At 38.7% G+C, this 13597-nt stretch overlaps 1 protein-coding gene across 15 annotated transcripts in view; it reads left to right on the top strand.

The window, feature by feature from the left end:
- NCOR1 (nuclear receptor corepressor 1) overlaps positions 1–12702 on the top strand; it is a 154797-nt gene extending 142095 nt beyond the window's left edge. For all 15 annotated transcript variants that reach the window (XM_045569421.1, XM_045569430.1, XM_045569427.1 and 12 more), the window contains 4 exons: positions 3908–3961; positions 4447–4668; positions 8901–9080; positions 10834–12702. In XM_045569421.1, the coding sequence (XP_045425377.1) occupies positions 3908–3961; positions 4447–4668; positions 8901–9080; positions 10834–11021 (644 nt within the window). In that variant the 3' untranslated portion in view covers positions 11022–12702. The remainder of the gene's footprint in view (positions 1–3907; positions 3962–4446; positions 4669–8900; positions 9081–10833) is intronic.
- Positions 12703–13597: the final 895 nt, after the last annotated feature.

A 13597-nucleotide genomic window follows, 5' to 3' on the forward strand; every position in this document is an offset into this window, starting at 1 on the left:
TGAGTTACTAGCCCCACATATAAGAGAAGGCAGTCTGCTTGCTCCATCCCAACTACTTTTTCTGCCCTACCTATGTCTTTCTAGATCTTAGTTGAATCATTAAGCATTCAAGCAACTCTGATAAACTCACCATCTAAAAATATAAAGTGGTAGCAAAAGGTTATCTAGCACTTACTGTGTGCTAGGCTCTATTCAAAGCATGTATAGATGTAACCTCAATCCTCACAACAACCCTACATGCTACATATTGTAATTATCTCCATTCTGTAGAGGAGGAAACTGAGACTCAGAAGTTTAATAACTGGCACAGGTTACATGTCTAGTAAGTAATGGGTCTGCAGTTCAAACCCAGGCATTCCAGCTCCAGTGTCCATGTTTCCAGTGATGGACTAAATGGTTCCTAACAGTTCTATACTCAAAACATCTTAGCCAGATTGTTGGTAGGTATCCCATAGAAAGCTCTGTGCTTTGGGTCAATATGCATGTGTTAACCAGACCCTCCTCCTAACTCTCATTGGGCATGCTCACTTTACTGCCCTAAGGTCTTTCTTATCCATCTTTTCCTCAGTTATTCCCAGTGATGGACTCTGGGTACACAGTGATCTGCCTTTTTTCTGTAATCTCACATCAACTAGTTTCCTGACCCTGTTAAAGGAAATTGTGGGCTATGAAATGCCAGGCGATGTGTGTTTGGATCTGTGCCACTTTGTGATTAATATTGACCATCAGAGAAAAAGGATGAACCCAGTGTCACTTACTGTTTGTGAACTTATCCTAGCTCTTAGTTACTAGAGTCTCAAGTGGCAACAACAACAAAAAAATCATGTAAAAGATAAATATTTTGGAATGCTGACCAGAATTGCTGTCAGGCTTACAGATATCTTTTCTTTTTAAAAAATACTATTTTCTGTCCATGGTCGTCAACAGTTTCATCTATTATTTATACCTCCTCAGATGTCACCAACAAAAATATGGTGCTCTCATTTCATGCTCTCTCAGAACCCAGAGATGAATTTGTCCAAGGACGGAGACGTACAGATCTTAGAGCAACTAGTTGTTGCTCTCATCCTCTCTAATCTTTGTCCTGGCCTTTTAGTGGGAAATTCTTGACAGGGAAATGACTCATACGTATGAGTTGAGGTCTACTTTATAGTTTCTTCTCTTACCTAATGTTTTACATTGTCCTTAGGCAGTAGCTCTGTCGTTCATTGATTCAACAATCGTTTGTTGAGCAGAGTACTCTACTGGGTGTTTTTAGGATGACAGTCTCTACTGTCTGAAAATGTATGATACAACAAGTCCCTAACTTTAGTAGGAGATAAAATGTATTAAAGTCTTAAGGCAAATGCTAATAACAAAATTGCTTTAGAGTCTAGAATTTCTTTTGATTGCAAGAATTATTTTTAATTGTGGCAGGGAAGATTTATATTAAAGAACCAGTGGGTTTCTGGGACCCCAGGGTACATTCAGTCCTCACTGGGAAGTAGAATTTAGAAATCAAAGCCATCAGCAACCAAGAAAGCTTCGCTTCTACTCATTGTCTCTCAATTCAGTGTTCCCAAGGACATCGATGACTTTATTTTTAAAATACCTCAGTGCTTTAAAACTTACTTTATTTGATCTCTTTGCAGCTTTTGACATAGTGAACCACTTCCCTTTTCCTGAAATACTCTCTTCTCTTTCAGGTGCTATATTCTCCTGGTTTTTGTCTACTTCTTTGGGCATTTCTATCTCCTTAGAAGCTCAGTCTTGCTTTGCCTGGCCCTTGGTTGGTTTTCTGTTCATGCATTATAATCTGAGTCATTTCATCTACTCTAGGGGTTTAAACTGTCACTTTTCTGCTAAAAAGTCCCAAATTTATGTCTACAGTCCAGTGTATCTTTGCCGACGTCATTTTTTCTTGAATATCTTACTGGCCCCTTAAATATCTAAAATTGAATTTACATTTCACCTCTCCACAAAAAATTCCTCCTCCACCACCAGTTTCCTTTAGTTCAGCCACCCCTGTCCTGGCCATCCTCCCTCCCTCCCTCATCACCTCCTGAGGGTGGTTACCTTCTCCTGTCCAAGCCGCTCCTCAAGGCTCTCACATACCTGCCTTCCCTTCCCCCTCATTTCTGAGCAGTCACCATGTCCTCTCTCAACAGTTTGCCCATCTGTTTGAAACCAGAGGTCCTAAACTTTAATATGCCCCATGGTTACCTGGAGTGCTTATTAATTGGGGAATAATCGGGCCCTAGGAATGTAGAAAATTTGCATTTTTTCTAAACTACCCAGGTGATTCTGATGTGTAGGGCCTCATTGCCACACTGAACTGTAAGCTCCATAGGCAAAGGAAGGGGTGCATTGTAAATACAGTATCTCAGTATTATCATTGTTTAACTATATGAAATTATCTTATCTGACCATTTTTGATGGATAAGAAGATAATTTTATTATGATTTAGCCAAACAATTGCTCAGTAAGTAAGTATTTGTTAAGTGAGTGAATGAGTCCTGTTCCACAAACTCTGTGATAATTACAAGGCCGTTATTTCAGGTTCAACTTACTGCCTGTGTTACGTGGGCCATAAGTAAGAAGACTCATCTTTAGTAATTGTCTTATAGTTGTTCAAGGAAATTTTACTCCTCCTCTTGTCTGTCAGTTTAAAGCCTCTCTGATCAAGAAAGGGAGTTTCTAGGCACACGCACTCTTCCATCCTCACAGATGGGTGTCATCCCTAGAGTAAGAGTCCATCCTTTTGTGGTCTCATCCGAAACTGCATTCTTCTCTGAAACACCATTTGTTTAGTCACCCACTTCCTGTGCTCTTTTTTTCTCTTTAAAATTCCCAGCATCAAGTGGAAACACCATTTATGTCCCCAGATTCCTTCCTCTTTGGGCAAAGTGCTTTATAGGGGTTCTCAGGTCTTCTGCTGTTATCATTCAAACTGTTCAAATTAGAAATTACACAGTCAGCAGGAATGAAAACAGTGAACAGAGTATTTTGTCTTATCTAGGAAATATCCTGAATTTCCATGGTAGGGAAACACAGTCATTTTCATATTGTTCACTGAAGTGGCTCTCCCCTGGATCTAATCCCAAACCTATTGGTACTTGCAGGGGTCATCTTACGGTCCAAAGTTTCTTCTTCACTAGGAAGCCTGGATTCCAAGAGCAACTTTTTCCTATTTGCTTTTCCCTAGCGATGCAAAGTTTCTTTCCCTTCTCTGGGTTATATTGTTCCTGAGGTTCTTTTGTTTTTGTTTAGAGATGCCATCTCACCATGTTGCCCAGGCTGGCCTCCAACTGCTGGGTTCAAGTGATCCTCCCACCTCAGCCTCCCAAGTAGCTGAGACTGCAGGCATGCATGACCAAGCCCAGTGGCATATTGCTCTTGTTAAAATTTTTCTACCTCACCCGATTTATTTCCTGATTTCCTTTTTTTAAAAAAAATAGTTATTTCTTTCATTTTATCTTCACTTAATGGGTGAAAAATAAAGGTTGAGATCATAGAAAATAAAAAAATTGATTTTGGCTGGACTCAGTGGCTCATGCCTATAATCCTAACACTTTGAGTGGTCAAGGTGGGAGGCCAGGAGTTCAAGACCAGCCTGGGCAACAGTGAGACCCCATCTCTACAAAAACCAAAAAAAATCAGCCCGGCATGGTGGTGTGCACCTGTAGTCCTAGCTTCTCAGGAGGCTGAGGTGGGAGGATTGCTTGAGTCCGGAAGTTTGAGGTTGCTGTGAGCTACGATGATGCCACTGTACTCCAGTCCCACCACCAGAGTGAGTGAGGCCCTGTCTCAAAAAAAAAAAAAAAAAAAAAAAAAAAAAAATTAATTTTATTATAGGATTTTTTGAAACTTAATTTTGATGTATATGATTATCACATCTCAATTAACTTGAATATTTGTTTGAATACAGCAGCTGCTCAGCCAGGAACTGAGATCTTTAATTTACCAGCAGTTACTACATCAGGTAAGATTCAAAAGACATTGTTTACCAGTACAAAGCCGGAGCAGTAGCAGTCAATCCAACAAATACGTACTAACCACCAGGGGCCTCACTCCTCCAATATGCAAAAATGAATAAATAAATAATTTAGTTAGGGAAGATTAACACAGAAGGGAATTAAAATTCAATAAATACTTACTAAAAAGATAAGTAAACAAAGGGAATCAAAACTGTTAAGGAATAGTGTAGAAACTAGGGAACTGAAAAAAGAAAATTCTTCTGTAGGTGACTGATTCACTCGGGATACAAATTTCCTTGAGTTATTATTTGTGGATTGAGGTGGCTTTTAATTGGTGGGTTTATTTAATATTATTTATGGGTTCTCAGTTGTTTTAGGAAACTTGCTATGTGTGTTCAGTGGGCTGAAGGGCTGTATGTAGTCTGTTCTTGTCTCTGTTTCCTGATACGCCTCTGGGAATCAAGTGGAAATGCTTTGGATTCTCTTTCAGGGTCGGTTAGTTCTAGAGGCCATTCTTTTGCTGATCCTGCCAGTAATCTCGGTCTAGAGGACATTATCAGGAAGGCTCTCATGGGAAGCTTTGATGACAAAGTTGAGGATCATGGAGTTGTCATGTCCCAATCTGTGGGAGTAGTGCCTGGTACTGCCAACACCTCAGTTGTGACCAGTGGTGAGACCCGGAGAGAGGAAGGGGACCCATCACCTCATTCAGGTAAAGTTTTAATTTTAGTGTTGTTCTGCTTAGTTCCCCAAGAAAAAGCCAATTTATTTCCCAAGTTCTGATGCATCACTAAGAGATTTCATTTATGTCTTTATGTGTTCAGAGTCATCTCTGAGGGTTTTACCTTTTTAAAAAAATTTTAACCTGCCCAGATATTATAGTAACATGAGCAGAAATAAAAAGGAAGAAAATTTTTGCCCAGAATGTCACCCTCCTAGCATAGCTTTTTATTTATTTGAATCTAGTCTTTATGCATATACATTGTAATTATAACACAAGTACAGTATCATATTATTTTTGAATAAAAGTGACTTACTGTTGTAATAACAAGTGACAGGCTCAGTATAATAGAATTATAAGCCATAGAAAAGAGTAAGAAAAAAATCCTTTAAATCACATTGAGAAAGCTAATGTTACTATTTGAATAAGCATCATTCTAGACATGTCTGTACAGACAGATAAAAAGACAGATATTAGAATGAGATCATTTTATATATTTTATTAAAACCAAACACACAAAGCATGACTCTAGGCTATTAATGTTATGACTTCTTTCTTAATCTTTTGAGAACTATTACCTTTTGTGCTCAAAAATTACCTGAAACTCAGCCATATATTTCAATTTTAGTTTAGGTTTATTTTCCTTTGTTGTCTTCAAGCAAAAGATCTCACTATAGTTAAGAAAAAGATTAAAGAGATTAGAGGGGTTTTTTTTTTAACCTACACATAATTAACCTTAAGATAGTTATTGATTTACTTCCCGCTCTAAAAACTGAAAATTATCTTCCCCTTTTTGCTCTTACGTTCCTATTGTATTGATTTTAAGTTTGTGTATTTTAAGGTTATAACATTGGTGACTGTTATGCAATTAGGATTATACTGGTTGTACAGGATTTAGGGCAGGGTGAAATTGTTCTGGGGCTCAGGAAAAGTTTTGTTGGTGACTTGGGCTCTGATCTCTTCTGAGATCTTTTTACTGTTTTGTTCTAGAGCCGCCCCCTCCCCACCACCACCAGGGTTGTCTAACTCCTGTGAACTTCTGTTTAGTTCACCAACTAAAAAAGTGTGGTCAGATAGAAAGGGCCACCATGACTTGCTGAGCTTCTGCCAATGTCCTGCAGTGGCATGAAAAGGCTTACATATTCTCCCTTGCATGTTATTTCTTGGTGTGGTGTGTTAACTCCTGTTTGCTTTCCTCTAAATTGGGGGGTGGGTGGTTAGTGAGAATTTAAGACTTTTGTCATCCTGCCTTATTCGTTTAGCACACGTTTTTTGTTTTGTTGTTGTTTTTTTTTAAACAGAGTCTTGCTCTGTTTTTTGCCCAGGCTAGAGTGCCGTGGTGTCAGCCTAGCTCACAGCAACCTCAAACTCCTGAGCTCAGGCGATCCTCCTGCCTCAGCCTCCTGAGTAGCTGGGACTACAGGCATGCGCCACCATGCCCAGCTAATTTTTTCTATTTTTAGTAGAGACAGGGTCTCACTCTTGCTCAGGCTGGTATTGAGCTCCTGAACTCAAGCGATCCTCCTGCCTCAGCCTCCCAGAGTGCTAGGACAGGTGTGAGCCACTGTGCCTGGCCTTAGCACAGTTTCTGTACTATTAGGCCAGTAAAGAAACCTTGTTGTTTTGGAAATTTCAGTTCCTTGGTTACCATATTTTTAAGTTCATGACATGAGGACATACTTTTTTATGGGGGTGGGGGTGCTACAAGTGAAATTATGGTTTTCTTTTAAATACAGGCATATCTCATTTTACTTTACTGATAATTGTGTTGTTTTTTTTTTTTTTTACAAATTGAAGGTTTGTAGCAACCTTGCATTGAGCAAGTCTGTTAGTGCTATTTTTTTTTCAACAGCATGTGCTCACTTTGTGTCTCTGTCACATTTGGTAACTTTTTCATTATTATTATATCTGTTATGGTGATCAGTGATCTTTGATGTTACTATTTTAATTATTTTGGGGCTTCATGAATTGCACTTCTGTAAGAGTGCGAACTTTACACATAAATGTTGTGTGTGCTTACTGCTCCACTGACTAGTTGTTCCCCATCTCCTTGGGCCTCCCTATTCCCGGAGACACAACAGTATGGCAGTTAGGCCAGTTAATAACCCTACAGTGGCCTCTCAGTGTTCAAGTGAAAGGAATAGTCTCCCATCTCTCACTTTAAATCAAAAGCTAGAAGTGATTAAGCTTAGTGAGGAAGGCACGTTGAAAGCTGAGACAGGCTGAAAGCTAGGCCTCTTGTGCCAAACAGCCAAATTGTAAATGCAAAGGAAAAGTTCTTAAAGAAAATTAAAAGCACTACTCTGGGGATCACATAAATGATAAGAAAGCAAAAGAGCTTTCTTGCTGATATGGAGAAAGTCTAGTGGTCTGGATAGGAGATCAAACCAGCCACAACATTTAAGCCAAAGCCTAATCCAAAACAAGGCTCTACCTCTCTTTGATTCTATGAAGGAAGAGAGAGGCAAGGAAGCTGCAGAAGAAAAGTTTGAAACTAGCAGACGTTGGTTCATGAGGTTTAAGGAAAGAAGTTGTTTTTATGATACAAAAGTACAAGGTGAAGCAGAAAGTGCTGATGGAGAAGCTGCAGGAAGTTATCCCGAAGTTCAGGCTAAGATAACTGATAAAGATGGCTGCACTAAACAATAGATGTTCAATGTAGAAGAAACAGCTTTCTCTTGGAAGAAGATGCAGACTAGGACTTTTCATAGCTAGAGAGGAGAAGTCAAAGCCTGGCTTCAAATCTTCAAAGGACAAGCTGGCTCCCTTGTTAAGGGCTAATGCAGCTGGTGACTGTAAATTGAGCCAGTGATGATTTGCCATTCTGAAAATGGTATTAAGAATGATGCTAAATCTCCTCTGCGTTTGCTCTATAAGTGGAACAACAAAGCCTGGATGACAGCACATCTGTTTATAGTATGATTTACTAAATATTTTAAGCCCATTGTTGAAACCTGCTTAGAAAAAAATATTCTTTTCACATTATTACTGAGCATTCACAATGCACCTGGCCACCCAAGATGGAGTGTTGCTTTCATGCCTGCTAACACAGCATCCATTCTGTAGCTCATGGATCAAGGAGTCATTTCAACTTTCAAGTCCCATTATTTAAGAAATACATTTCGTAAGGCTATAGTTGCCATAGACAGTGACTCCTCTGATGGATCTGGGCAAAGTAAATTGAAAACCTTCCGGAAAGGATTCACCATTCTAGATGCCATTAAGAACATGTATAATTCATGGAAGGAGGTCAAAATGTCAACATTAACAGGAGTTTAGAAGAAGCTGATTCCAACCCTCGTGGATGACTTTGAGGGGCTCAAGACAACGGTAGAGGAAGTAACTGCAGATGTGGCAGAAATAGCAAAAGAGCTGGAACCAGAAGTGGGGCCTGAAGATGTGACTGAATTGCTGCAATCTCTGGATCAAACTTGAACGGATGAGGAGTTGCTTATGGATGAGCAAAGAAAAAGAGGTTTCCTGAGATGGAATCTACTCCTGGTGAAGACGCAGTGAACATTGTTGAAATGACAAAGAGGATTTGGGGTATTACATAAACTTCATTAAAAAAGTAGTGGCAGAGTTTGAGAGGATTGACTCCCATTTTGAAATAAGTTCTACTGTGGTTAAAATGCCCTCAAATGACATCGCATGCTACAGAGAAATCTTTGTGAAAGGGAGAATCAGTTGGTGTGGCAGACCCTTCATTGTTGTCTTACTATAGGAAATAGCCACAGCCATCCAAACTTCAGCAACTACTGTCCTCATCAGTCAGCAGCCATCAACATCAAGGCAAGACCCCTCCACCAGCAATATGATTACAACTCCCAGAAGGCTCAGATGACCATTAGCATTTTTTAGCAATAAAGTATTTTTTAATTAGGGTATGTACCTTGTTTTTTTTCCAGACATAATGCTATTGCACACTTAGTAGACTATGGTATAGTGTAAACATAACTTTTATATGCACTGGGAAATGAAAAAACTTCGTGTGACTCGCTTTTGCGATATTTGCAGTGGTCTGGAACTGAACCCATAATATCTCTGAGAGGTATGCCTGTAGTATTTATTTCATTGAGTACTAGGATCTGGAGTTTTCATGCTACTATTCTGCTTTTTATACTTAGTATTATATAATTATTAGCATTTCGGTAGATTTTTAAGTTGAGAACTTAAATATTATGTATGAATAATTCATAATTAAACCTGAATTTCACTTTTAGGAGGAGTTTGCAAACCAAAGCTGATCAGCAAGTCAAACAGCAGGAAATCTAAATCTCCTATCCCTGGGCAAGGCTATTTAGGAACTGAACGGCCCTCTTCAGTCTCTTCTGTGCATTCAGAAGGGGATTACCACAGGCAGACGCCAGGGTGGGCCTGGGAAGACAGGCCCTCTTCAACAGGTGAGGAGCCCAGTTCAAGTGCTAGAAAATGAGACAAAGCAATTTATAGCAATGCCTTGGTCATTCTTCAAAAATCAGAAACTTTAATAGTATGGAAAATTATATACCCATTTCTGTATCATTAATAGATTCCACTTTTCAGGATAGAAATTGATGCAAATACAATTTCAAAAATTTTAAGAATGCAAGTTCTGTTTACTACAAACAAAGGAGCTATGAAAAATAACCCCGTCCATTCTCCTTCTGTATTATGCTGGTAGCCAGTATTTGCCACTTGCAAAGCAAGTAAGTCTATGGTTTCAGTTCTTTCATGGAATGTACCTGAATGTACAGTGCTGCTCCCAAGAGAACTTCACCTTTAATTTAGCCTTTCATATAGACATTCTTAGAGAAGGTTCTTAGGGAAATACTAAGAAATCAGAGTTGGAAATGGGAAGAATAGTTTAAAAAGCCGTTGTCTAAGGCCAGGCGCAGTGGCTTCACGCCTATAATCTCAACCACTCAGGAAGCCAAGGTGGGAGGATCACTTGAGCCTAGAAGTTTAAGGCTGCAGTGAGCTATGATTGGGCCACTGCATTCAAGCGTAGATGACAGAGTGAGACCCTGTCTCTTAAAAAAAGCAAGAGTTGGAGGAGCCATGGATTAATTAAAAAAAGAAAAAAAAAAGCCATTTGTCTGTAGGTTCACTGTATGTACACAAACTGATAAGACTGATGAAAAACTACTCTAGGATAATTATTAATGTTTTCCATTTTATACCTGTTTGTAAACTTTTTAATAAAACGTAATAACTGTTCATGGTAGTTTAAGTAGGAACAGACTTTTTAAAATAAAACTAGGATATTTGCTGTGGATTTTAGGGTTTCATAGAATAATAAACCATCCCTTCCTTAAGGGTCAACACACAAACATCACTGAAAAAATCTGAAATGTGCCCTCCCCCTTGAGACATATATAAATTATATCAGTAAAACTTACCAGTATAACTTGCTTTATAAAATTCTCTTGCCATATGCAAAGTGGTTTTGTGTCAGTTTGAAAACTTACAGCCTAGATCAATGATTTCTGCTTCTCACTTCTCTTAAGGAAGGAATTATTAGGCCATACATGAAATTTTTTGATGAAATGGTATGTTTTATGTTTTAAGGTTTCTTAAGTTGAAGGTGGCTTTCTGGGTACAGTTAACCCAGAAATTGACAAGGGGTAGTGGTGCTCCTGTTAATGTACCCCACTTTTCAGTCTTACATACTTTCAAGTCTGCCCAGTGAAATTCAGCAGATGGCGTGCATCCTGCTGCACTTTGGCCTGCTGAAGCTCCTGGGTACCTGTTCCCTGACTCATAATTGTACTCCTGTGTTTCCCTTAAAGAGTCAAGAAAATTCTTGGTGTAATCAGACTCTGTTTCAATTAAAGCTTAATACTCAGTAGTTCCACTTGGATTCTCCATGGAAGCACCTGATGCTTACAGACAACTAAAAAGCCATCCTTGGGCTTTCTCTTCTAGGCTCAGCAGCCCTCACCGTGTGTTTACTCATGTTATTCTTCCTTTTTAGACTCCCACTCAATGCCGCTTTATCACTGGCTAGAATCTAAGTAGTGAACTCAGCCCTTCATATTGTATTCATTTTGCTTTCATATTGTCACATGACTGCTTTAGTAGAATGATCCTGTCCTACTCCATCCTACAAAGGTTGTATTAGATAAAACAGCAACTATGCTCATGACAATGAAAACTTAATTTTTCTTTTATCAGGCTCAACTCAGTTTCCTTACAATCCTCTGACTATGCGGATGCTCAGCAGTACGCCACCAACTCCGATTGCATGTGCCCCCTCTGCTGTGAACCAAGCAGCTCCTCACCAACAGAACAGGATCTGGGAGCGCGAGCCTGCCCCGCTGCTCTCGGCACAGTACGAGACACTGTCGGATAGTGACGACTGAACTGCACAGGGAAGGGGCAGGGACGGTGCAGTGGAGGAATCTCTGGTTTTGGGTGATTTTATTTTTAATTGCAGGTCAAAAACCTGCCCTCCTATGACTTGTGCCCAGAGACTTTCCAGGAGAGCCAGGGCCACAAATGATGAAGAAATGATGGAAATGCATTTGGAGAGTCAAATGGGAAAAAGCAAAAAACTGCCTTTGATACAGGCAATTCAGTGGGTTATAATATTAATAATAGTGGAGGGTTGAAATGTAGAGTTTTTAAAAAGTGGACAATTCCTGTTCTTACATCTGTTTGTAAAGAAAACCATAATGTCTTTAAGTCACTCTTCTGTAAATAGATTACCTTTTTGCAGTGTATCCCCTTGCTGTAGTATCTGGTGTACTTATGTTCAAATCAGCGCATCAACTTTGGGGGTAATTTTTAAAAATCTTTTTGTCTATCTTTTTAACCCTAGCCTTCTAAACAACCTCATACAGCCTAATTACGTAATGCTGGCTGTCACGGGCATTGTACTTTTATCTGATTTTGTTTCCTCTAAATTTAGCTTCCCAGTGATGTTTAAAATCTTGTGAAAATGTTTAGATTTTTAACACAGACCCTGTCATAAAATCTGTACATTAGGGTCAAAAGGTAGGAGCAACAAAATTCTGCCATATTGTAAATTTCCAATTCAGACTTTAATTTTTTTTCATTAGTAGCACTGAAAAATATTACTGCATGGGTATGTTATAGTTCAGTTTATAAAGTTTTAAAGGCTTATTTGAGGCATACCTCACTGTTATGCACACTGGTAATTTAGCCATGCTCCTAAGTATTCCTTTTTTTCCTGCATTTGATGCAGCCCAACAAAGCTTTTGTTTTGAAATAAATTTGACTACCCTGTCCATAGCCACAGTAGATTATTTGTGATTTAAGGCTCTTGGTGTCTCAGGTTTCAAAGGCAAAATTTAAGTACTTTCCCTTATTTGATATATGATTGGTTGAGTTAAAAGATAATAATCTGTGTAGTGTCTTAGTCTTTTAGACTTGCTTTGTGCTGCATCCTGGAAACTCTTCATGGTGAACACAGCCCTCTCCCCATCTCTACGTGCCCGCGCTTACTCTTAATTTGCTTTCTTGGGACAAGAGTTAATCATTGAATGTATTCATTTCACAGATTCTCAAGGTGCAAATAATTTAAAAGACTGAATTCCAAACTAATTAAGGTATAAGAGGGTCAGTTTTATTCTTAAGAATTGATTCCTGAGTTTTTAAAATTTCTTTCATACAATTTGATCAAAGCATTTAAGCATCTTTCTATAGCATATAGATACTAACAGTTTGGAAAGAATGCCACTGATAACTGGAAAGGGGAGAAATAGAGATCTCTCAGGATGATAAAAAATTTGCATTTTATAGACTTTCAAGTAGACCTAAACTTTTACAGAAAAGTATTCAAGCCTCTTAAGAAAGCAGCATGGTTAACTACTGACCAAGACCCTCATATCACCTGTAGTACTGCTGTCTGATCCCTATTTCATGGATGAAGACACAGGTTTAGTATGTTGTTCATATAATTCAATAATTAACAAAGATAGACCATAAGCCCACATTTGTCTGAAGTCAGAGCCTTCACTCCTGTCACTGTTCCATTCTTGTACACTTGAGGTCCTCAAAATAAACTTTAGATCAAGCTTAGTGGTCAGAGTTCCTACTACTTCAAAAGTTGGTATCATATATGTACATACACATATAATTTTAACATGAATGAAAAACAATGACTGTCTTAATAACATTTTCTCTTCTTTAGCTTCATTCTAAGAGTACAGTGTATAATACACATAACACACAAAATGTGTGTTAATCAACTGTTTATGTTACCAGTAAGGCTTCCGGTCAACATTAAGCTATTAGTAAAGTTTTTAGGAAATCAAAAGTTATATGCAGATTTCAATTGCGTGGGGAGGTTAGTGCCCCTAACCTCCACATTGTTCAAAGGTCAACTATAATTTCTCAGAATGTGTCAGATTAGAGCCTAACTTGTTACTCTTGCAGTTCCACTTGAGGACCCCAAGGTGAGCTGCTGTGAACCACTCACTCCGTCCTCATCACAGTGCATGTGCACGTGATTCCATCTATCATCACCTGGAGAAGAAACTTCAGAATGGGAGACACAATCCAAATCATTTTTTAGTGCAAAACAGTGAAAGGACAAAATTCTCACATGGCTTACCCATGGAGGTTCACCTTACCATGATTTAAACGGTAAGCACAGCACTGAAGGTCACTGGTGACTTGGTAAAGTTAGCTGCAAACCCAGGCATAATATTCTTTACAGGCTGAGATTTCAGTGTTCTGGTACTGTATCTTCACACATGATTTTTTGGCACCCAGAACTAAATTAAAGTCTTCCTAATATTGTTCATAGATGTATTCTGACAGCCAATTTTCTTGTGCTTGTTTATGGTTGGAAATTTCATAATCCTTTGATTTTGGTATGCTGTGTGATTCTATTTTAAAAATATTTATGTCCTGAAAACTCTGGTGACATAGTACAGTTAAGTCTTACGCTGTTTTACAATAGTCCTAGAAA

The sequence above is a fragment of the Lemur catta genome, chromosome 15, assembly GCF_020740605.2.
Source record: "Lemur catta isolate mLemCat1 chromosome 15, mLemCat1.pri, whole genome shotgun sequence".
Taxonomy (NCBI): domain Eukaryota; kingdom Metazoa; phylum Chordata; class Mammalia; order Primates; family Lemuridae; genus Lemur; species Lemur catta.